Source organism: Cibotium barometz, chromosome 20, assembly GCF_041138505.1.
Source record: "Cibotium barometz isolate CiBa-2024 chromosome 20, ASM4113850v1, whole genome shotgun sequence".
In the NCBI taxonomy this organism is placed as follows: domain Eukaryota; kingdom Viridiplantae; phylum Streptophyta; class Polypodiopsida; order Cyatheales; family Cibotiaceae; genus Cibotium; species Cibotium barometz.
The window spans coordinates 30780339-30803689 of record NC_141065.1 but is presented as its reverse complement, the minus strand read 5'-3'; the positions used below and the strand labels follow the sequence as shown (position 1 = coordinate 30803689).

At 40.3% G+C, this 23351-nt stretch overlaps 2 protein-coding genes across 3 annotated transcripts; one reads left to right on the top strand and one right to left on the bottom strand.

The window, feature by feature from the left end:
• Positions 1 to 2390: 2390 nt before the first annotated feature.
• On the bottom strand, positions 2391 to 4355 carry LOC147627783 (PTB domain engulfment adapter). The gene is made up of 4 exons (XM_086815128.1): positions 4108 to 4355; positions 3900 to 3981; positions 3324 to 3485; positions 2391 to 3186 (listed from the first exon to the last, which is right to left on the bottom strand). The coding sequence occupies exons 1-4, from the start codon at positions 4336 to 4338 to the stop codon at positions 3119 to 3121; spliced, it is 543 nt and encodes a 180-aa protein (XP_086671254.1). The 5' UTR covers positions 4339 to 4355; the 3' UTR covers positions 2391 to 3118.
• Positions 4356 to 16523: 12168 nt separating this feature from the next.
• LOC147627782 (pentatricopeptide repeat-containing protein At3g26782, mitochondrial-like) lies at positions 16524 to 22381 on the top strand. Of its 2 annotated transcripts, none has more exons than XM_086814743.1 (4): positions 16524 to 16823; positions 17604 to 17749; positions 18181 to 18326; positions 18455 to 22381. In XM_086814743.1, exon 4 carries the CDS (start codon positions 18561 to 18563, stop codon positions 22035 to 22037), a length of 3477 nt encoding a protein of 1158 aa, XP_086670869.1. In that variant the 5' UTR covers positions 16524 to 16823; positions 17604 to 17749; positions 18181 to 18326; positions 18455 to 18560; the 3' UTR covers positions 22038 to 22381. The 2 variants fall into 2 exon arrangements, with proteins under 2 accessions (XP_086670869.1, XP_086670868.1); XM_086814742.1 differs by having other exon boundaries at positions 16565 to 16823; positions 17604 to 17689.
• Positions 22382 to 23351: the final 970 nt, after the last annotated feature.

Genomic DNA, 23351 nt, shown 5'->3' with positions numbered 1-23351 from the left:
AGAAGGAGTTGTGAATTGCTTTCCATACAAGGTATACTAGCATCCAGGTGATGCGTAAGGGTATTTGCCTAAGTACTCCCAATACACTTGTACTTTACCATTTTTTGTGATTAGTACTTTTTGTAGTTGCTGTCCATAATTCAGCGTAAATTATAGGAGCCTACTTCAAGAATTCATTTTTTGTCCTTGTTGTTTCACTTCGAGAATGGTGTTTGCACACTTTGTTGAGTATAATCTTGTGTATAATTTGTGGTTATTAAAGCCTACACATTACACAAAAATCTGCACTTGTGTTTAGATTAGAGAAGTGTTCGTGCACATAAGAACTCTCCCCCCTTGTTTCTCTCACAATAAAGTCATATATGTACTGTCCACACTGACCACAATCATGTCCGCTTGATACTCCCTTGTTAACAAATCCAAAATGCTACCTAATCACTTTGTCTTTTAGACAACTACTACTGAGGATGATGTCCATAAGCAACCTAATTAGGATATGCATGTGGCATCCCCTTCTGCTAAACACATGGTACACTTTTTCTCCACTGTTGTTGTAAACTGATGTCACAACTGCTTCAATCCAATAATGATAAGGCATGCTCTTCTCCGCCATTAATGCACGAGCAACTTTTGCAATGTGCATATTCTTCCTCTTAGCAACACCATTTTGCTGCGGAGTATATCTGCATGTAAATTACCATTGAATTCCATGCTTTTTCATATATGCTTTTTATATATGCAATGCACTCATTTGGCGAAACATTCTCCCCCTCCATTTGACCTCAAGCACTTAATCCGCAAACCTATTTGTTTCTCAACCAACATTTTGAAATTCTGAAAGTGAGTAAACACTTCACTTTTCTCTTTCATGAAGTACATCCACACCTTCCTTGTGTGGTCATCAATGAAAGATATATAATAGTAATATCCTCCCATTTATGCCATCTTTGTCGGCCCCCATACAAATGTGAAAATAAAAACAACAAATTAACCCAAGAAATCCAAACAAGCGTCCCTAACGCAGTCCTTCTCCCAGTGCCTCACGAAGATGACAAGGAGACACCCAAAGTACTAGATATAAAGAGCAAGCCAAAAGCAAAATCCACTCAACAAGATGGATCTTTGACTATACCCAAGAAAAACTATGGATTCTCAAATAACTCTTAAGAAGTGGTACTATGTAAGACAAATGCAAATCTAGATATTAAAGTAACACCAGAAAGTGAACACGAATTGTAGTGCAACCTCATCAGGTGGAGGAGAGGACGTCGTCCATACTACCCTTTAATCAAGAAGTAGCTCAGTAGACACAACCACTATGACAGTACCAACTCCATAAGAGGTGGACTCATCAGATGGCTTTAGACATAGTAGACTGGGTTTGAAAGTTCTTTCTCTAATTTTCCAAGTTCTTGAATAAGGATCCTTGATTACTTTGCACTGAAGTAGTTGGTCGTTCAAAGCGAGGTCCTATGATACCTTAAGTAGGATGAACCAAGTCTGGTGCATTGAGATGTTCACTCATGATATGTCCAAGTTATTGGCACCGAAAACATCCTCTCTCCCTCTAGAGTTATTTGCATTGACCCATCTAATATTCGAGACTCATCTCTCATGGACCTATACTCTGAGAACCCTAGTTGGATCCTCTGCTTTTACTTTGCTTAGACTTGAGCATCTCCTGATTTCCAAATGGAGCGAAAGTTCTCTTAGAGATAGAAGGATGAAAATTCTTTGATTGAGAGGTTTCCTTAGAAAAAGCTTTAGCAAAGTCCTCCACCATTCTTGTTGCTTCTATAATAAAGTCTAGCTTGGCATTCTTTACAAGAGTTTCCATGAGAAAATTAAACTTTGTCTAATCTTTTCAAAAGAGCAGCTTTATCCATAGACGAGAAAAAACAAACGAATCTCTCGTATGTATTTTAGATATTGTTTTGGAGACGGATGCAGAACCAATGAGAACCCTTGATTCCAAAACAACAGTGGGAAGTGTTTCCACCAGATGCTACACATCTTTGAACATGTAAGAGGTGCTATGCTCATGCACTTTGTGCCATTATCTCCAAAAGGACTTGGAATGCCATTATTGTGGCAAGAAGGGACATTTCAAAAAGCAATGCTATACACAAACAAATGGCTCCTATGGGAATTACAAAGATTAGTGAGAAACTAGTCCGCTGGAGGTGCATCCGAGTTCTTCCACAAAAGTACAATAGCTTGGTTATGGCACTAAACACCACTGGCCGATAATCTCAAAGCATTCATGAAACCTATAAGTTCGATTCTAGCGTGCATGTAGGTTGAGTAGAGGAGGCATCTACCACCACGGCATCCTACCAACTAAAGTCAGCCAGCCCACAAAAAGTTATGGATATCGTAAGCCCAAGGAGACTATCAAGGGAATAACAAAATTTGGGTTCTATGTTAATAATGCTGGTGGCAGTTGCTTCAAACAGCAGATTTGTGTCTTTAAAGCTTGCGTGGAGTTGAGAGTCTCCTGCAGTGTTCTTGTGCAAGGGATAATGGGGCTCAACTTTTTCAGGCATTAGAAGATACAATCTTTAGGAGGCAAGTTTTGTTTTTTTTTTTTTAAGGGAGGGAGGATGGGAGGGAGTTCCAGGGGAGTTATAAAAAAGCTTAGTTAGCAGGACCATTGCACTGCCCTAAGTCCCATAAAGCTTATAGCTGCTTGCAAGGTTCTTCAACTTCTGCAGAATTTCTCTCATCTGTGAGGAACTCCACAGAGGCTGGACAAGAAGCACATCAATAAAATCTATCTTTGACCTCATCAAAGATAAAAACATCAACTGGGACAGACCATTGGCGTGATGGTTACAATCACGGTACAATGTGTAAAATGGCTACAATCATGTTCATCATAGAGCACATACATCATATTACACACTTACCATGATGGTGGCAGTCATGTTTCCATAGTTGCAATCTAGTTTCCCACTGTCTATTGAAATCCTCTGCATCCTCCATATTTATACCACCTTTGGTCACACTGAAAAGGAGGAGGAGGAGGAAGAAAAGGGGGCGGAAGGGGTTGTTATATATGCGAGATATGCAAAGCTCACTTCGCACGGCCAGTGCACTGCTTTAAGCCCCATAAAGCTTAGCTGCTTGCAATGTTCTTCAACTTCTGCAGAATTTCTTTCTCACCTGTGAGAAACTCCACAAAGGCTGGACAAGAGGGACAGCAAAAAAAACTTTCTTAGACCTAATCAAAGATCATGCACATCACCTTGCACATACCTTCGGCATGACGGCTACAATCATGTTACACATCATAGACCACATACATCAGATTGCACACATACCGTTGGTATGATGGTGGCAGTCATGTTTCCATAGTTGCAATCTAGTGTCCCACTCTCTATTGAAATCAGCTGCATCCTGCATATCTATGCCACCTTTGGTCACACCAACCTTCCAGCATCTTCTAGCAGGTAGGCGCAATATTTTCCTCTCCAAAACGACCCCTGTAAAAAGCCTGAGTAAATGGCCTACACCATAAAATCTAAATGGAAGAAAAACTCATAAAGTAAGTACTGTGAAGCTAAAAACTTGTTGCAGCCATCTCAAGTTCAGAAAGCCCTCAAACCTGCAATGGAGTACCACCTAAAGGTTTTGTCACTCAGGCTGGATTCAGACCCATCCAGGCAGAAGCTATGGGGAGGACTGCTCAGTGCTGCCAGCTAGTTCATGTGAATGGGACAGAGCCTAATGGAAATGTATCATCCTTGCAAACTAGTGGTTTGGATTCAACACTGACAGACCTTGCTAAATGGATGCTCTAAGCAGCATGCATCACATCACCTGCTGCTTCTCTTAAGATGTCTTTGGCCTTAAGTACTCATGCACAAATGATGATAAACACGATAGCCATGAATTACCAGGTATAACGCCTCCTGATAGGGCTGTGAAAGCAGTGTAAAGATCCTCTGGGTTTTGAGGCTGGAAGTCAAACACCGTGCACTGCAAGACCCAACATCCACAGAAATCTGAGCTTCTCTAACCTCATAGATTTTCATTAATTGCAATTAGCCTCACGCAAGAATGCCCATCGCTAAGTAGAAAAAAGCACAAGAGAAGTTGCTTTACCGGAGCCTCGCCCGGGCTGGGCTGGAGGATGGTGTAGAAGTGCTGAAGGGGGCCCGGAAAGAGGAGGCGGTCGGCGGACGAGAGCGCCCACTGGGCGGGGCCGGGAGGCGCGCGCAGAGGCATGCTGCCCACGTGCACCACTATGGTGCTAGCCTTTCCGGTCTCATGTTGGTGGCAGCAACTAAGACAACAACACGCATGAGACGAAGCTGTGAGTACTCCAATGGCCATGACCACCACCCCCTCTGTGATGAGTAATATCTCTACCCAAAATGTATATATATATATATATATATATAGTATGTTTAATACTATATATATATATATATATATAGGGGGTTGTGTGTTTCCTGCCCCAAGCTCCTCTCTTGTAGTGTCACCATTGAAGGAGGGTAGGCAAGTGGAAGTGACAGGGGTAGGGAAAGTTCGTGGGATGCATGGAAATTGATGATTATGGGGGGAAAGATGAAGTCTCTGGCATATAGAAGGCGGGGGATACACCCGAGTGGCTCAATAGCTTGATCCTGTACTTAGAATTCAATCCGCCCCCAGCTTATGCCTCATAGACACTACATAAATCTGTGTCGTCCTTTGGTATACAAGGTGTACTCGAGGATGCTCCTCTGTATGCTAGATCATTCTCTGGTGGTGGCCACATTTATATAAATTAATACCATTGGGATTATGCATTAGTCTTTATACATAGACTTATGCATAAGCCTTCATGCATTAAGCTCTATGCATAAAGAGAGCTTAATGCATTAAGCTCTATCTATAAGCTTATAAGCTTATGCATGCATTAAGATCTATGCATAGAGCTTATGCATTAAGCTCATACATAATGCATAATGCTATGTACAGAGCTTATGCATTAAGCTCATACATAGAGCTTATGAGTTCTATGCATAGAGCTTATGTATAGAGCTTGTGCATAGAGCTCTTCATTAAGCTCATGTGAGCTCTATGCATAGAGCTTATTCATAGGCTTACGCATTAAGCACATGCATAAGCTCTATGCATTGAGCTTATGCATAAGCATAATGCACAAGCTCTATGCATAAGCTTTATGCATACATGCATACATAGAGCTTATGCATAAGCTCTATGCATAAGCTTAATGCACAAACCTATACATAAGCTTAATGCATAAACCTATACATAAGCTTTATGCATGCATGCTTTATGAGTATAAAGCTTATGTATAGGCTTGTGCATTAAGGCAAAAAAAAAAAAACACAAGTAAAGAATAAATCTCTAGCACCTACTGCCCAAAGGTGTAAAAATAGCAAAGATTCAAGTCAAGGGCTTACCTCTTATGCTTATTAAAAGCTTGCCGGGCGGTTGAGAGAGTTTGGAGAAACCTAAGATCTAAGCCTCTTTGCCAAAGATGTGGGCACTTACCTTAACCTAGCCATAAAATTTTTTTTAAAAAAAAGAAGAGGACAACATAAAGAAAAGAGATAGAGCAAGCACATTGAAGTAGCTCTCAAACCCTAAATAAAAAATATGATCATTTTGTTTTTCTTGAGATTACCTTAAGCTTTCTTTTGTAATGCTTATGGAGAGAGGGTTTTCTTGCTTGTGAAGGGAAAAGAGAGCTTGTTTACATAGGGTGAAGAGGGTGAAGAGAGAGAAGAGGTGATAGCTTTGTAACATGTTTCTGTGCAACTCTATTGTCAAACTTATGACATGGCATGCATATAATCTCTCCACCAATGGCACGATGAGGGTTCCAATGAATTCACCCCAGCATGGCAACACATAGAAGAGGAGTGGCCATTAATTAAGGACGAGCCACATCACTTATAACTTGGATTTGGTATAGATGGGTTCAATCTATTTGGTCTTAAATCAGCATCATAACTTGGGGACACTCGTGTATCATAGCATCCAGCCCAGTCTGAGTCTATAAATGCATGTAGCTGTGATTTACCCCCCTTAGAATAAAATAACCCAAAGTGCTTAATGCCCTCTAGGTAACGGCAGAACACCCGTTTGACACACTACTAATGCTTTATGCCTAGGCTATGCATAAATTTGCTCAATATTGAGACCACATACTAAATGAATGTTAAGCCTAGTGTTACACAAAACGATAAGGCATCCAACAGCTTCTTGATATAAGCCACCATTAACAAGATCACCTGTATCTTCAAGACTTAGTCATAAAGTCGGCTCCATAGGTGTAGCCAGGTTTATAATCTTCAAGATTAAACCTCTTCAACAATTTATCTATGTATTTTCTCTGCATCATAATAATGCCATCATTACGCTACCAAAACCCAATGCCCAAATAATAGTGCAATGGTCCAAGATTGTACATCTCAAAAGACTTCTCTAAATCAGCTAAAAAGCTGAAATATGATCATCATTAGGGCGTGTGAGCAACATGTCATCAATGTATAACACAATGACCAATAAAACACCCTTAGTCCTCTTAATATAGAGGTAACTATTAGTTGGGCTTATTGCAAAAACCTTGTGCAACCAAGTATGCATGTATCTTTTCGTACCATACTCTAGGAGATTGCTTAAGACCATATAAAGCTTTCTTTAATCTGCATACTTTTGATTCCTGAATTTTTTGAAAAAAACCACAAGGCTGACATATATAGACCTCCTCATGCAAAACTCCATTCAAGAAGGGAGCATACGCTCCTCGCCCTTGTGCTATTGCCTACCCTTCACCACAAGTCACTTGTCTTCTTGAATCGGATCAAGGAGCCCTCACGAGAAAAAGAGGACTTTGTATTGAAGTTTTTTGGTCAGATTTTTATTCCAGGCGTGTTCTGGGGGCCGTTCGTGTGATTTTTTGGTTTTCTACAAACATCTTCCCGAGGACCGAATTTGCACTGTTCTTCATCGGATTCTCAAGTAGTATTATTAGATCTGTACAGATGGGTGTGTAGACAACATCAATTGACACTCACCATGTTAAATCTTGTCTTCTCTATGTCTTACAAGCAAAATTTGTACACTTTACTCTGCATTTCTTTCATACACCTTTGCAAGTCTCCATTGTTAATAGCCTTATTATTAGCCACATTGGTTGCATCAAAGTAGCACTAAGCACTTACAAGTTGTGTGATTACTTTCTTAGGTATTATAAAAAATGGTAGATAGTGATATATTTCAGATGTTATCGCACTGAGGATAAGCTTAACAAGACCAATTACCCGTTATGGTCTTATATGATACGGCATGTATTGGTAGCTAAAGGGCTATGGAATGTTATGATTGGTACTGAGAAACATCCTGGTTCCTCTAATAAACATGATGAAGAAGGCACATTTGAAGACACTGACTCAGTTTCACATGGTGCATTACCACAACATAGCATGCCTCCTATGTAGGAACAAACAAAGTGGGATGGAAGAGATGCACAAGCACATGCGTTGCTTGCTTTGTCATACAAGAGGAGTATCATTCCTCACATTTGGGCATGTAGGACTATTAAACATGCTTGGGATGCACTTGTGTCATTATACTAGGTACGTAATGAAGCATTTGTTGCTTATATTTGCAAGTAATTAAAGTCAGAGCATATGGATGAGGGAGACTCCATTGACAGTTTCCTTACCAAAATCAAGGATTTTAAGGAGCAGTTGGCTAGTGTTGATGAAGTATATCCTGATAGTTCATTGGTGCCTACTGTCTTGATTGCGTTGCCAGACTCGTATCAAGGTTTTGCTTCTACCCATTAGAATTATGATGAAAGGCAATCTAAATGCCTTGAAGTTTGAGTGGTTTCTATGCTCTTGTAAGAAGAGTAACCCGAGAAAAAGAGATGTATCTACATACAAGAGGTCGGGCTTTTGCTGCTGCTAATCAAGAAAAACGCAAAAGTAAATCCTTTCCTCAAGGTAGTTACAAGCCAAAATCAGAGTCCTCGCGTAAGCTTGCATAAGGAAGGCGATAAGCCAAAGACAAAGGGCAAGTGTAACTATTGCAAGAAACCTGGTCACTACATTAATGAGTACATGAAACAGCTGGAGAAGGAGAAAAAAGAAAGACTCACATACGGCTGTAAGCTGATGCATCAGCATCCAATGTAGAAAACAAGGAATTTGCAAACTATGCACATGATGATTGAGCTTTCATAATGCAGTGCAATTTTGACCCTTTGCATAAGGATGTATGCATGGCTACTACAAATGTACATATTTGGTATTTTGACAGTGGTGCTAGTAATTAAGCACATTACTTCTCATCATAGTTTGTTCTATCACTTGAATCTGCTCCACAGGGAAATACTATAACATGTGCAAACAACTCCTTATATCATGTAAAAGGAGTTGGTAAAATTGTTCTCGTTGTTGGAAATGGTGAAATAAATATTGCTTTCAGATATATTATATGTACGAGAAATCAAGAAGAACTTGTTATCTGTCTCTCTATCATTAAGGCTGGCTTAGTGGTTCAATTTGTGGATAACAGATGTATTGTTCATGATTGTAGTGATGGTAATACAATTGTTTCTTCTGGTACTTTATCTCATGGTCTTTAGCGAGATGCATATGAAAGACAAAAAGCATGTTGTATTTATAGTTTCTACCACAAAGGTAATGGGTGATACACTAAGCTATGGCATGCATGCTTTGTTCATTTGAACTTTGGTAGTTTGCTGCGTTTGTATAAGCATGACATGGTGTCTGAGTTGCCACATCTTGAAGCCCCTACCAAACATGTTTGTGAGGGCTAAACTCTTGGAAAAATGCAACAGGCATCATTTCCCAAAGATGGTTTAGTTAGAGCTATCCACCAAAAATTGCAGCTTATAAACAGTGATGTATGTGGCCCTATGAGGACACCATCTATTGGAGGCTACCTCTATTTTGTCACATTCATTAGTGATTATTCTAGACATACTTGGGTATATCCATTGAAATAGAAATCAGAGGTTTTTTGTGCTTTAAGCACTTTGGTGTTATGGTTAAAAATGTTTCTACAAGTAAGATTAGTACCCTACATACTGATTGAGGGGGGGAGTATATGTCTAAGGAGTTTCATGCTTGCATACATGGTTGATCATGGGATAAAACAGCAATGTACTACCCTATACACCTCAGCAAAATGTAGTTGAATGCAAAAGCAGGTCTCTCATGGAGAGATGGCACATTATATGGTCAAAATTCAGGAGTTACCTCATGGTTTCTAGCTAGCAGCAGTCATGTGTGCAACATATGTTTTGAACAAGTGTCCTACAAAGGCTTTGCATACAATTACACATTTTGAAGCTTAGAATGGAAAAAAGCCCTTTGTAGCTCATTTACACATTTTTGGTTATCTTGCTTATGCACTTGTGCTTGAGCAAATTCAAAGCAAACTTGATGATAAGGTTACTAAATGTAGTTTTGTGGGATATAGCTCAAAAAGTAAGGATTATCGTCTCTATTATCCTGCTATCAAGTAAGCTCTTGTGAGTAGAGATGTTGTATTTGTGGAAGATGCAATTTAGCCCTTACTTTCCTATAAAAAATGGCAAAATGTATGTTCACAGGACATATTCAACACTCTCCTTCCATTGTTCAAATGCAGCACTCATTGATGTAGAGCATTTGGGTAATCAAAGGAATGCTGAAAATCAACCAACACAGGTTACAAATTAGCATGCTTCTTAGCCCATAGATCAGCTTATTGATGAGGCAAATGTGGATGATGCAGTTGATGAGATACCAAATGTTGAAAATAGGGTTGTAGGAATGCACACACACACACATGGAGAAGCTCAAGGAAGCACACAATGAGATGATAGATAGATAATGAATGTGTGATGTACAAAGATGATAAGTATATCCCAAGATGGGTGTATACTAGCATGGGGGGAAAAACCTCCTAAAGAGGGAAAAAGTGCTCCGCGATTAGTCCTAGTGTGTTCACACACATCACTACCAAACATGGCTACAACATATTTTTTATCTCTCCTTAGCCCTGAAAAAATCAGGCGGATATCGGCTTCACAAAATTCGTGGATTTTGACCACATTGGACGAGTGCCCTGCCCTTGCCTTGATGCATAAAAAGGATTGTATTTTTTCTCGCTGGAAATTATGAGGGTACCTTGCGCGAGCCTGGGGAGCTCAAAACGGATGTATGAGTTATGCACGTATGGGCAATACACTGTATGGTTGGTTCCTTTTCTCAGGCACATGGGTGTCCAAAAGGCACTTGCCTAGCTCCACTTGAGCAAATTGGTGCTCGAAACGGACTTGAGGTGTCTAGGTTGGTTAGACATACGCACACACACTTGTTAAACACTCCAATTTGCATTGAGGGGGAGTGTTGAGATTAGAAATGCTAAATTGTTGGAGTTGGTCGAATTGGTTGGAGAGATGCTTGGTTCTCACATCTAATTTTACATTTAGGAGAGGTGTTGAAATGTGAAATGGAAACTAAAGCTCTTGTGAATGCACCTTAGAGGTGCAAGATATTATCTTGAGAGTTGTGGAACGATAAGAATGCCACATAAGATATTGTGTGAATGGTGAGAGCCGTATAAAAGAATGTGGAAAAGGGATTGCCACATGGCATGATGATGTGTAAAGGAGATTGGACTAGAGGTTATCTATATTAGAATCCTTTCATTGTATGGTTTATAACATATTGCAAATACAAGGTGTTGAGTGTTCCTATCTTTTCTATCACTCATTAGTGTGCAATTAACATTATGAATTTTCTTGATTACAATGAGTCTCCTCAAGCATATGGCTAATATGTGATTATCACTAAGCTTAGCATGATTCTCATTGTCTTAACACCTTTATCACATAATGGGGTGTATATATCTCTATATATCTCTATATAACAAGAAGCCTTTCGGCCTATCTCTATGCATGCAATGCACTTGCAACATTTCAAAGGATCATCACCAAGATATCCAACATGATTTCTTAAATTTTAATGGGATGAATGGTATGAACAGGATGCAAGCCTTCTCAGAACACTTGAGACAGCTCATGCTTATCTTTGCCAAGTGCAACCCTTGTGGTCTTCGCTTGAATCCTTTTAAGTGCTTCTTCCTAGTGACCCAAGGAGTATGTGATGGGCTACCTAATAGTGTACTTTTTAAAGTGGATGGTGTTCCATAAAGACATTGCTTTGTTATTGTCCAAAGGCAAGTTCCTAGCTAAGTAGTGTCTCCTTTTGTTAAGTGTAGACCATTTCAGCTCATAGGAGGGAAATTATATAGGTTAGGCAAGGATAAAATTATAAGAAGATGTGTCGTAGTTAAAAATTTAGTTTTGTGAAGCTTATGAAGACTCGAGACATGGATCAAGATAGGTCACTACTACTGCAAGGAGACTACTTCAAGCAAGTCATGTTCAAGGACTCCAAACAACATGTCATGCAACGTGATGTGTGTCAAAGAGGAGGACCTAAGCCCACAAAGTTGCATTTTGCAGCTCTCCTACCTATTGCAAGGAGACTACTTCAAGCAAGTCGTGTTCAAGGACTCCAAACAACATGTCATGCAACGTGATGTGTGTCAAAGAGGAGGACCTAAGCCCACGAAGTTGCATTTTGCACCTCTCTTACCTACTCCACCAATCTCGCAACCTTTTGAGAGGTGGGACATAGATTTCATTAGTCCAATACATCCCAAGACATTGACTATGCCACCAAATGGGTTGAAGCAAAAAAACAACAAGAGAACACCTCATCACTATAGTGGCCAAATTTCTCTACAAAAAACATCTTCACGAGGTTTCGGTGTTCTGTGGAATTAGTAAGTGATCGAGGAAAGCACTTTATAAATGAAGTCATCATTGAATTTCTATCTAGGTAGAAGATAGTTCCCAAGAAGTCATCATTGAACTTCTATATAGGTAGAAGATAGTTCCCAAGAAGTCATCATTGAACTTCTATCTAGGTAGAAGATAGTTCTGGGGAGGTCTTGTGGATACTATCCACAAGACTGTATAAATGAATTCATCATTGAACTTCTATCTAGGTAGAAGATAGTTATGGGGAAGTCTTGTGTGGATACTATCCACAAAACTGTATAAATGAATTCATCATTGAACTTGTCTCGAGGTAGAAGATATTTCCAGGAAGTCTTGTGGATACTATACAAGGGCCAATGGATAGGTAGAAAAGCATAAACAAGGTGTTAGCCAAGGCCAATGCACTTCTTAAATCTTACATTGAGCATGCTAGTCAATGGGATCAATCATTATTTGGAGTGTTATGGACATACAAGATAGCTTACAAAGCCTCCACTTAGCACACACCCTTTTTAGGATGCAAGAAATCATGTTGTTTGAATATTTTACAATGCACAAGTCCATAACTTTAATTTCATTGACATAATCCATCATAGACTTAACTCCTTGGAGAAGCTATAGGTTGGGGAAACTAGGTAATTGAGGCAAAACAAAGAAGGAGAAAGGCTTGGCATGATAACCAGTTACATCATCAACACTTCTAAGAAGGAGAAAGGCTTGGCATGATAACCAATTACATCATCAACACTTCTAAGAAGGAGATCTCATGCTCATGTATGATTCTAGGTATCTTGCCTTCATATCTGTCACTACTCTCGGTCGTACTCTTGCTCATCGCAGTAGTAGGGACTAACATGGAACAGTTCTCTCACTACTTTCAATCGTGCTCTTGCTCATTGCACTAGGGACTAACATGGTACATTTCTCTTTGGAACAAATATTATAAAACTTTTATGATTGTTTATAAAAATGAGGTGGGGAAGCTTTAACTCTTGTAACTTGTATCTTTCTTCCATAGGGCCATATTAAGTAAAATGAGGTAGGATTGTTTGATGAAAACAAGGTGGAGAAGCTTCAACTCTTGTAACTCACATCCTCCTTCCATAGGGCCACGTCAAGTAAATGTATACATAGAGCCATTAATATAAGAGGTTGATGAGGTTTGGTGAGGTGTGGAAATGTGATACTTGTCTTGGGATAGTATCAAAAACTTCACATTTGTGGGATTGTAACATAGACAATCCATGCCTATCCTTTAGGTTAAGTATTTACAAACCCTTTGATTAAATGCATATTGATATGATGTTGTCTCTATATTGACACTATATGTATTTACATTATATATTGTTCATGAACAAAGGATTTTCTACAAAAGGCTTGCATGTATGTCCTATGTGTGGTGACATCTTCAACACATATTGGAGCCATAATCCTAAAAAATTGGTTTACTATGGCCATAGAAAGTTTTCTCGAATGGAACATCCTGTTTGGCATAGCACTAGACACTTCTTTGATGGAAAGATGGAGCTTTAGAAAAAAATCCATGCTAGATAACTTTCACGCATTTGCTTGACAAGTGGAATGTATGGAATGGGATAAATTTAACACCAAAAGAGCATAATGAGGATTAAAGAGGGCAATGAAGGCAAATCTATCAATCTTCCACACATGGAATATTGGAAATCATTGATTATGTATCCCTTGTATCCTATGTGTGTTTTCAAGAATATGGCGAAACAATTGTGGAAGTAGGACAACAAAGTTTGACATTATATCTGCAAGACAAGACTGCGAAGTCGTAAACATAAGAAGGAGAATGTGGGCCTTGGAGGTCAATGGCAATGTAACATGTGAATCTATTCCATGGGTTTTAGTAGATATTAAGAGTTTGGTTTAGTTAGATATAGGATTTGTTCGAAAGAACTCCCATGGCTTCGTACTATCTTTCCATGACGCGTTCTCAAGTGATGGCAAATTATATGGGCTAAAGACTCACACTATAGGTTTTACTGCGTGACTAAAAAAATTAGCACAATAGTTTTGCAACTTTAGTATCAACAATGGCTTATCAACTCCCAAATTTGGTTATTTCTAAGTGATTTGAGTTGCCACAAACAATCACTTTACAACACAAAAAATAAACTTGTTTGGGTTATTTCTAAGCGATTTGAGTTGCCACAAATAATCACTTTACAACACATAAAATATAAACTTGTTTTATGACTTATTAAGCAACCCATATTAATTAGGGGGCTATTGACATGACAAAGCACCCAACCTTATAAAATGAAAAGCTTGGGTCATTTGTGTTGGTTGCAAGGGCCTTCATGCGTAATAGGTGTGTATCTAGAATCTACTTAAGGTAATAGAACAAAAAGGTTTCTAAATAGAGACTCCATGATTATTTATATTGTTGCATGCTTTTAATAGGTTTTAAGAACCTGAGAACCTGAGTGATCATTGAGGAATCAAGCATGGTTCAAATAAGATACTCATTCAAGAGATTGTTTGAGGACTAATACTTTGGGAATAGCGTGTAGGGGTTTATCCAATTGGCTTTATCTATATGGAGGTGAGCTCTTAGGAGGGAACTATGTTATATTTAGCATGGGCTAGCTAATAGGGATAGGATCAATAACTTGAAAAAGGAAATTTCAACTTCCATAGTAGCTTGGCTATCAATAAATATCCACTTAATGAAGCTTAACTAAGACACCAATCACTTAGCAAATATGTGGAGAGCACAATGGGGCATGCAATAAAGCTTTTCTTCACTTCTATTAGTGTTGTGTATATCTCTTCTAATTAATTCCAAAATCAAAATCATTTTTCATCTATCTTCCAGATCCTATTTTTTTCCTAAGCACACTTGACTACTACAAGCTTGCATTCACATGTGCTTACACACCTACTCACATGAAATTACACACTTGACTATAAGCCTGCATTCACATGTGCTCACACACCTATTCATATGCAATCACACACTGGCCATGTGGTGGTAATTTATTGCTCCTACATGCAATGCATATCTACCCAACACCACTGGCATCTATAAATGCCTCATGATGGTGTTTTGGTTGCTGACTCTCCTATCATGTCACATCAAGCTGTATCATAAAGTTACCCATCATCCATGATCCGTTGTCCTTGCATTCTCAACACAATACTCTATGGGCTATGCAAAGTGTAACACAAAGGTTGGCAAGTGGCTGTTGGAGAGTGACTTGAACACAAAGGTTAGCAAGTGGCTATTGGAGAGTGACTTGAACACAAAGGTCAGCAAGTGGCTATTGGAGAGTGACTTGAACACAAAGGTCAGCAAGTGGCTATTGGAGAGTGACTTGAAAATCTCGTAAAAGTGGGTTTGTTAAAAAGACACATGACCTGTATGACTTACAAGTAAGTGGATGTGCACATTATTAAGCATTGCACAACAATGTGTGAATTTGGATGTGGTCTACCCAACGAGGACAATATAAGATTTCCAAGATCCGTGATGGTTGCCAAGGATTGTATGGGACATGTCTTGTAGTCATGTGGAGGCAAGGTGGTAAATATGATCTAGAGGCCTTGCACTTACATGTATTCACTTCTCATACTTCTCAATACTCACTTAAATGGTTTGCAACCTCATTTCCATAAGAAGATTCTAATCAATGCCTCAACACTGTAGGTCTCACTTCAAAGTAAGAAGATGTGCAACACAACCTTCACACTCTTCCCACCCAAAGTGTGTGAGCATCCATATATATAAAGTATGTAGAAGAAGCATCTACACATCTCAAATGGTAGCATTGAAGTTGATTTAATTCAATGGAATAATTAAAAGACAGGTAAGTAGAGAGACTGTTTCCCCCTTTCATTGAGCAAATTCCTAGTCATATTGTGACAACCTTCGATCCAAAAAGTTACAAGAAAGCGCATTTAAAACCCTATATTCCTCCAATAAGATAGTGAAATGAGCTTGAATATTAAACAATTTGAGATCTTCATAGTGTAACATACATCACCAAAGTTACCCTTCGATCCAAAAAGTTACAAGAAAGCGCATTTAAAACCCTATATTCCTCCAATAAGATAGTGAAATGAGCTTGAATATTAAACAATTTGAGATCTTCATACTGTAACATACATCACCAAAGTTACCCTTTCCATGCGTGACCACCCACTATTTGGGTAGAAGATAAAACCTTGGTGAGTGTGTTGGGAGCTTTGAGGCTAGGAACTCCAAAGGGCACAATAGTGCATAAGGTGTTCTTCTTTTGTGTGCAATGGTAACAAGGTTGCAGAAGTATAGCTTGACTTGACTTAAAGTTCAAGTAGTGCGCTTGCATATATTACCCATACTTTTCTCATTCTTGGGTGTTATATGGCATTCTTGTCAACATGAACTCAATTAGTGTGACTCTATGTTTATGTGTAGGTAACCATGTTGAGCGATGAAGGATGACAAACATGTATAACCAGCCTTCCCAAGAACGTTCAATGGCAATGCTTAAAGCATTGAAATGTGCAAGAGTAAGGGCCATGGAAGATGGACTTTTGAGAGCTAAACGTTAAACGGTGGATTGGGCAGGGGAGATTGCTTGCCCATGAATTATGGGCGGTGGATACCCCCACCACATCAGCATGGGTAGGCAGGGGTATGGCGATGTGTAACGGGCCTTAAATGATTTTCTTTTTTCACTCATTGTAGGCTAGGAATAAAACCCCCTTTTTGATGTCAGGCATAAAACCCCCTTTGAACCCTCCGACTCTGGTTTGCATTCTCTCGCCGGCCCCATGAGTTCTGATAGCAGTAGCCTCTACGGGATCTCGCCTGCACGCAGCTTCCGGTGCGATAATGCACTGGCCGTCACTGGCAACAACCAGACGCCTCGCCATGGAAGAGCTGCCCGCCAAGGTGGCCGCACCCGCTCGGCCCTCATCAAAGATACCTTCCTGGCTTCCAAAGCCATCCAACCAGAGCTGGACCACACCCAAAATGCAGGTAAGCCTTTGTTGCACTTAATCTTGGCCCACTTCAAATGCCTATCATTGCAATGGGCGGATTTTGGAAGGGGGTTGCACATGTTCCACATGCCCACCATGGCTGCCAAAGGGCTCTGGATGGGCAATCTTACCAGGCTGAGGACTGCTGCACGAAGCATGTTAAGGGTTTCCACTTGCCCCCTCTCATCCCACATCTGACCATGGCCATAGGCCTCTCATCCGAACTGACAGTAGAAATACACACTTTATCCTCGTGGCTTTGAGGGGGCAATGGATGAGCAAATTTTTTTCTCTCTCTCTCTCTCTCTCTTACACACACACACACACACACACACACACACAAACACACACACGTGTGCGCACAGACATGCTGCATACATAAACATACATATATATATATATATATATATATATATATATATGTGTGTGTGTGTGTGTGTGTGTGTGTGTGTGTGTGTGTGTGTGTGTGTGTGTACATATACACACATGTATGTACATATATATGTATATGTGTGTGGTGTGTGTATATATGTACATATGTATGCGGGGGCATGTGTGTGTGTGTGTGTGTGTGTGTGTGTGTGTTTATGTGCACACGTGCATGCAAGGATAGAGATGACACTTTTCCATCAGATGGCTAGAAAAAGTATGAGAGTGGAAGCTCAAACATCAACATGTTGTTACACCCGCCATTTCCCACTTCTGTGCTTTCATGTGATAAGAGGACAGAGCAATCATTGATATATGATGCCACTGCCGACGTGGGTTTTCTGTGTAGGAAATGCATTGGGCAGCACCAGCGAGGAACTGTGGCAGAAGTTCTTTCAAGATCCATCGCAGTGGTGGGATCACAGGTTCAGCAAGGTGAATGCTTGTATCTGCGACTCGCCTTTGATTGCCATTGGCCAAGATGTTTAGATTGAGGTATGCAAACTGCCATAGCTAGATCTTCCTTTGCTTTGGCAAACATGTGCTTTGATGGTGTTAGCACTCTCTTTATAGGGTTTTTTAAAATCAAGAGACTCCATCATTGTCACATGTGATGTCAGTATGGCTGTTGAAATATACCGGCTAGGGCTATGTAGTTGTTTACTTCAAAAAGCATGCACTCTCAAGAGGTGCCTACGTTGGCTATGTGGGGAAAGGGAGTGTGGTTATGCTGCTGAAACAGCTGTAACTTGTTTATTTTCTATGTTACAATAAGCATGTTGTATGGTTCTAGGCTTGTTATGCCTTTGTTTAAACGCTTATGTCCACCTAACACATTCCTTTCGAATACAAGTATAAGCTATTGTGGTTATGCTAATGCAACACTCTTTGGTGACCGTTAACTTTGTTGTGTGCTGCTGTTACAGACAAATATTCGATCTCCAGATTTTGTCCATAATGCAACCAAAGACAAGTTGTGGATTGATGGGTTGTTGAATCCACCCTGGATAAGCGCTGAGCTAGCTCTCTTAAAAGAGAGTGGAGCATGGCCTTTTGAAGGGGCAAGAGCATGGTACTCTCCAAAAACTGTTTTGTCATGCTATCACCTGTGCTACTCAGATTTTTCAATTTAAATGATTTGGATTTCACATAGATTGCATCAACAACTTATTGAATGTAATGAATGAGCTCTTCATGCAGGGAGCCAAGGGGCGATGGTTTTACTGGGGCTTCAGGGACTTGTGAAGATTTGAGGAAATTATGTGAGGATGGGCGTTTACATGAGGCCATATGGGTGGCAGGTTGCATGCAAAAGCATGGGTTTTCTATCTCCACTGCCACCTTTCATTTTCTCTTGGAGGGATGCATAAAGAAGCAGAACTTGGCTGCAAGCAGAGAAGTGCACTGCCTTATCAATAATAGTGACTGCAAGTCAAGTGTCTCTATAACAAGAAAATTGATCCGTGTGTATGCTTTGTGTGGGAGTTTGGTGGATGCAAACTTAGTTTTTGAAGGAGTTTCTAAGCCAGATATCTTTATGTGGACTGCAATAATTTCAGCACATGCCAGACTTGGAGAAAGTGAGCAGGCTATAGTGTTGTATCGGCAGATGAAACAGACCAGTGTGAAAGCCGATGGGTATCTTTTTGTTGCAGTTTTTCAAGCATGTGCCAGGGCAGAAGCCCTCCCACAGGGTGAGCTAATCCATGCGGATGCAGTTGAGAGTGGATTTGAGCAGACTGTGTTTGTTGGTAACTCACTTATTGATATGTATGCCAAGTGTGGAAGCCTTGAGAATGGGTGCATAGTATTTGACAGATTGTTTACAAGAGATGTGGTCACATGGAATGCCATCATTGCAGGCTATCTTCAGCAATGCCATTATGGAAGGGTTCTTCAACTTTTTCAACAAATGCAAGAGCAGGGCATGGAACCAAACCCAGTCACACTGGTCTGCAGTTTCAAAGCGTGCACCAGTATGGAGGCAATTTCACAGGGCAAGTCCATCCATGCACAAACAATTCGGTCTGGTCTCGAGTCTGATTTGTTTGTTGGGAGCACTCTCATTGACATGTATGCCAAATGTGGGGATCTGGAATGTGCAGAGATTGTGTTCAACAGGATGCATAAGCGCAGCTTGGTGATCTGGAATGTTTTGATAACAGGCTATGGCATGCATGGGTACAGTCGGGAGGCTTTTTACCTTTTTCAACAAATGCAACAAGAAGGCATGGAGCCAGACAATGTGACATGGAATGCCATGATTACGGGACTGGTCCAGCATGGGCATGCAGAAGTGGCTTTTGAACTTTTTAAGGACATGCAAATAAAGGGTGTGGAGTTTGACAATGCAATGATTGTTAGCATCTTGAAAGCATGTTCCAGCGTAGCTGACCTAGATAAGGGAATAATGTTTCATAATTGTTTTGTGAGCAGGGGTTGTAAGCAGGATGTCATCGTTGGGTGCAGCCTTGTTGACATGTATGTGAAGTGTGGGAGCATTGAGAGTGCTCGCAGAGTATTTGATGAATGGCCTGTTCGAAATGTAGTGACATGGAATGCCATGATCACAGGCTATGCTCATCAGGGGAGATGTCAGGAGGCTCTATGCCTTTTTCATCAAATGCAGCAGGAAGGCATCAGGCCAGACAGTGTGACATGTAATACATTGATAACAGGCTATGCACAGCATGGGCATGGTCGTGAAGCTATTCAATTTTTTGAGCAAATGAAGCAAATTGGTGTAGATCCAGATGATGATACCTTTAGTAGCATCTTAAAAGCGTGCGCTAGTGTAGCAGCCATAGAAGAAGGTAGACTGATTCATGCACACATCATTGTGAGGAGTCCTGAACCAGATACTGTTGTTGGTAACTCTCTTGTTGACATGTATGTCAACTGTGGGTACCTTGAGGATGCATATTGGGCATTTGAGAGAATGCCACAAAGAGATGTGGTGACATGGAGTACACTCATTGCTGGATATGCACGATACGAACATAATCATGAGGCTATCCAACTGTTCATGGAGATGCGACTTGCTGGCAGGGAGCCTAATGAATACACATTCACATGTGTCCTTAAAGCTTGTTCTAGTATCCTAGCTCTACAGGAGGGGAGGCTCATTCATGCTCAAGCCATGGAACATGGTTGTGCATCTCAAACAATAGTTGGAAACTCTCTCATCAATATGTATGCCAAATGTGGGATCCTGGATGATGCACACAAGGTGTTCAAGGATTTGCCACATCAAGATGTCGTTACATGGACTTCAATGATAGCAGGATTTGTTGAGCACGGGCAGCATCAGGTGGCTCTTTCATTTTTCAAGCGAATGGAAGAGGAGGGTGTAAAACCCAATCATGTCACTTTTGTCTTCCTCTTGAAAGCATGCTCCAACTCACGGTCCCTAGACCAGGGCAAGTGCTTACATAGTAAAATGAATGACATAGGATGCTTGGGCAATGTGTATGTTGTGAATGCTCTTATTGACATGTATGCTAATTGTGGGAGTTTGAAGGATGCAGCCAGTGTGTTTGTGAATTCGCCAAAGCAAGATTTGGTGACATGGAATGCAATGATCATGGCCTACGTAGAGAGTGGTCAGAGTGAGGAAGCTATCCTACTTTTCCAGCAGATGCAACAGGAGGAAATGAAGCCAGACCATGTCACATACATTGGTGTTCTGAAAGCATGTTCGGCAGTTGTAGCTCCAGGTGAGGGCAAGCTGATCCATGCGCTTCTTATAGAAAATGATCTTGAGTCAGATGAACTGGTTTACAAGTCGCTCATCAACATGTATGCCAAATGTGGGAGCCTTGAAGATGCACATTTGGTCTTTGACAGACTGCCAAAGCTAAGGGTTTCAGCTTGGAGTGCTATGATCGCGGCACTGGCGCATCATAGCGATTATAAGTTAGCCATGCAGCACTTTCAAGTCATGCAACTGCAAGGTGTGAAACCAGATGCAGCTACATTTGTGTCCATCCTTTGTGCATGCAGCCATGTGGGTGTTGTGGATGAAGGTTGTTTTCTATTCAAGTCAATGGAAACAAACTATGGAATAACTCCAGAACTTGATCATTTCAACTGCTTAATTGACCTTCTTGGCCGTTCAGGATGCTTGGAAGAGGCAGAAGATCTTCTTGAGATTGTGCCCTTCGGAAGAAACATCGTTGGTTTGATATGTCTGCTCACTCATTGCCGCACATATTGCAAAGTGAGCCTAGGAAGGCGTTGCTTTGATCATCTCACTGCAATGGAGTACAAAAGTGCTGCAGGGTATGTGCTTATGTCACAAACATATGCCCAAGCTTGTATGTGGGAGGATGCAGAAGAAATCGAAGAGCTGAGAATAAGCAGAGAAGCTTGGAAAAAGCCAGGGAAGGCCGTCATTGAGATTAATAATAAGGTGCATACTTTTCTTGTTGGAGATAAAAGCCATGCTCAACTGCATGCTATCCACACAAAGCTTGAAAGGCTTAGCGTGCAGTTGGAGAAGGCTGCTTATGTGCCACGCATGAGGCCAGGAGGGTCAGTGTTCGATGTGTACGAGGAGGATGTTTCAACTGCACACTGTGAGAAATTGGCTATAGCTTTTGGGCTTATCAACACCCCCAAAGGTACAACCCTTCGGGTATTTAAGAATCTTCGAGTTTGTACAGATTGCCATGATGCTGTTAAGGTAATTAGTAGGATAGAAAGAAGAGAGATAGTTTTAGCAGACTCATATCGCATCCACCACTTCAAAGATGGGACTTGTTCTTGCAACGATTTCTTCTGACTGGTCATACATTTACTACATCATTATTGCTCTCATCCAAGATAGAATCAACTTCATGGCAAAGTTAGCTATGCAATTTCCTATTGCTCTTCTCATTTTCATTTGCAATTGGATTATCACCTTGCTGAGTCTCCATGTGCGCTTGAAGATTTACTCCGACATGATTGATAAGAGAAGCCAAGGAGCATTCCACCATTGCAAATCACTAGATATTTTCGGGCTTCATCTTCAAACAATCACACAAACTTGTGCTCATTGAAGCCCTTCTTCCAGTGCAAATGTAATCTTCTCATCATTAGACAGGGTTATAATTCTTGAGATTAAGATCTTGTCTTCCTTGATTATTTGTGCCCAATGCACTCTTGTTTCTTGTATGCTCGAGAGAAAACTAAACCACTAGTAATGCAAACTTTGCAAGCTATTCAGTGCAATGTAAGACATCTGAAATGTTAAAACGATACTCCATTCCAACCATACTGCTCTAATCGCACCACCCTTTTTGCACATTTGACATCTGACATGTCAAATGTGCACTCCATTCCAATCATACCGTTCCAATTGCACCACCCATTTTGCTAAAAAAATATTTCAACTGCATCAGATGAAATGGGCACTCTGAATTTGGAGAAAGGTCATGAAAACAACTTTATGAGTAGCACTACAAAGTGGCAAGATATTTGTACAACTGAAAATGTTTCACGACTAATGAAATTCTTCTTCAAATTATAAACTCGACTATTATGTAAGAAAATTTTGTTGCTAATATCACTCTCTCATAAGTCTATAGGAGGTGATAGGTATCAATGTAGTCACCTAATACTTCCAAGTAGACTTGAGTCCCATGTGTACTCCTCCCTCTGAGAACATGATGATCATTTATAGAGCTTTTCCAAACATGCATGTACTATTGTACATGTATTCTTTCAGTAGCAACCCAATTCTATCTATCATCCCTTACAATATCACCATCTGCTAGCCCATGTGCATCAATTGGAAACATGTCATACACTAAAGATACAAGATTTAAGGTGAATCAAACATCATACCAACTTCTTTTCATTATGAATGAAATCTTGGTCATGAAGTTCATAAACACTACCCTTGCTCTTCTCGCTGAAAAGTTCCAACCACTCCAAGCTATTGCATAACACACACCCTTCTTTTAATCCTCTATCATCAACTTTCCTCTTTTACTATCACCATTTGATGTGATGCATGCCCACTTATTAGACCAATTTTATATGCAAGATGAGTATTCCAAAACACCTCCACTTCTTTCCATAGTGTTTTTTAATAAAGCTTGCATCAAGTAGC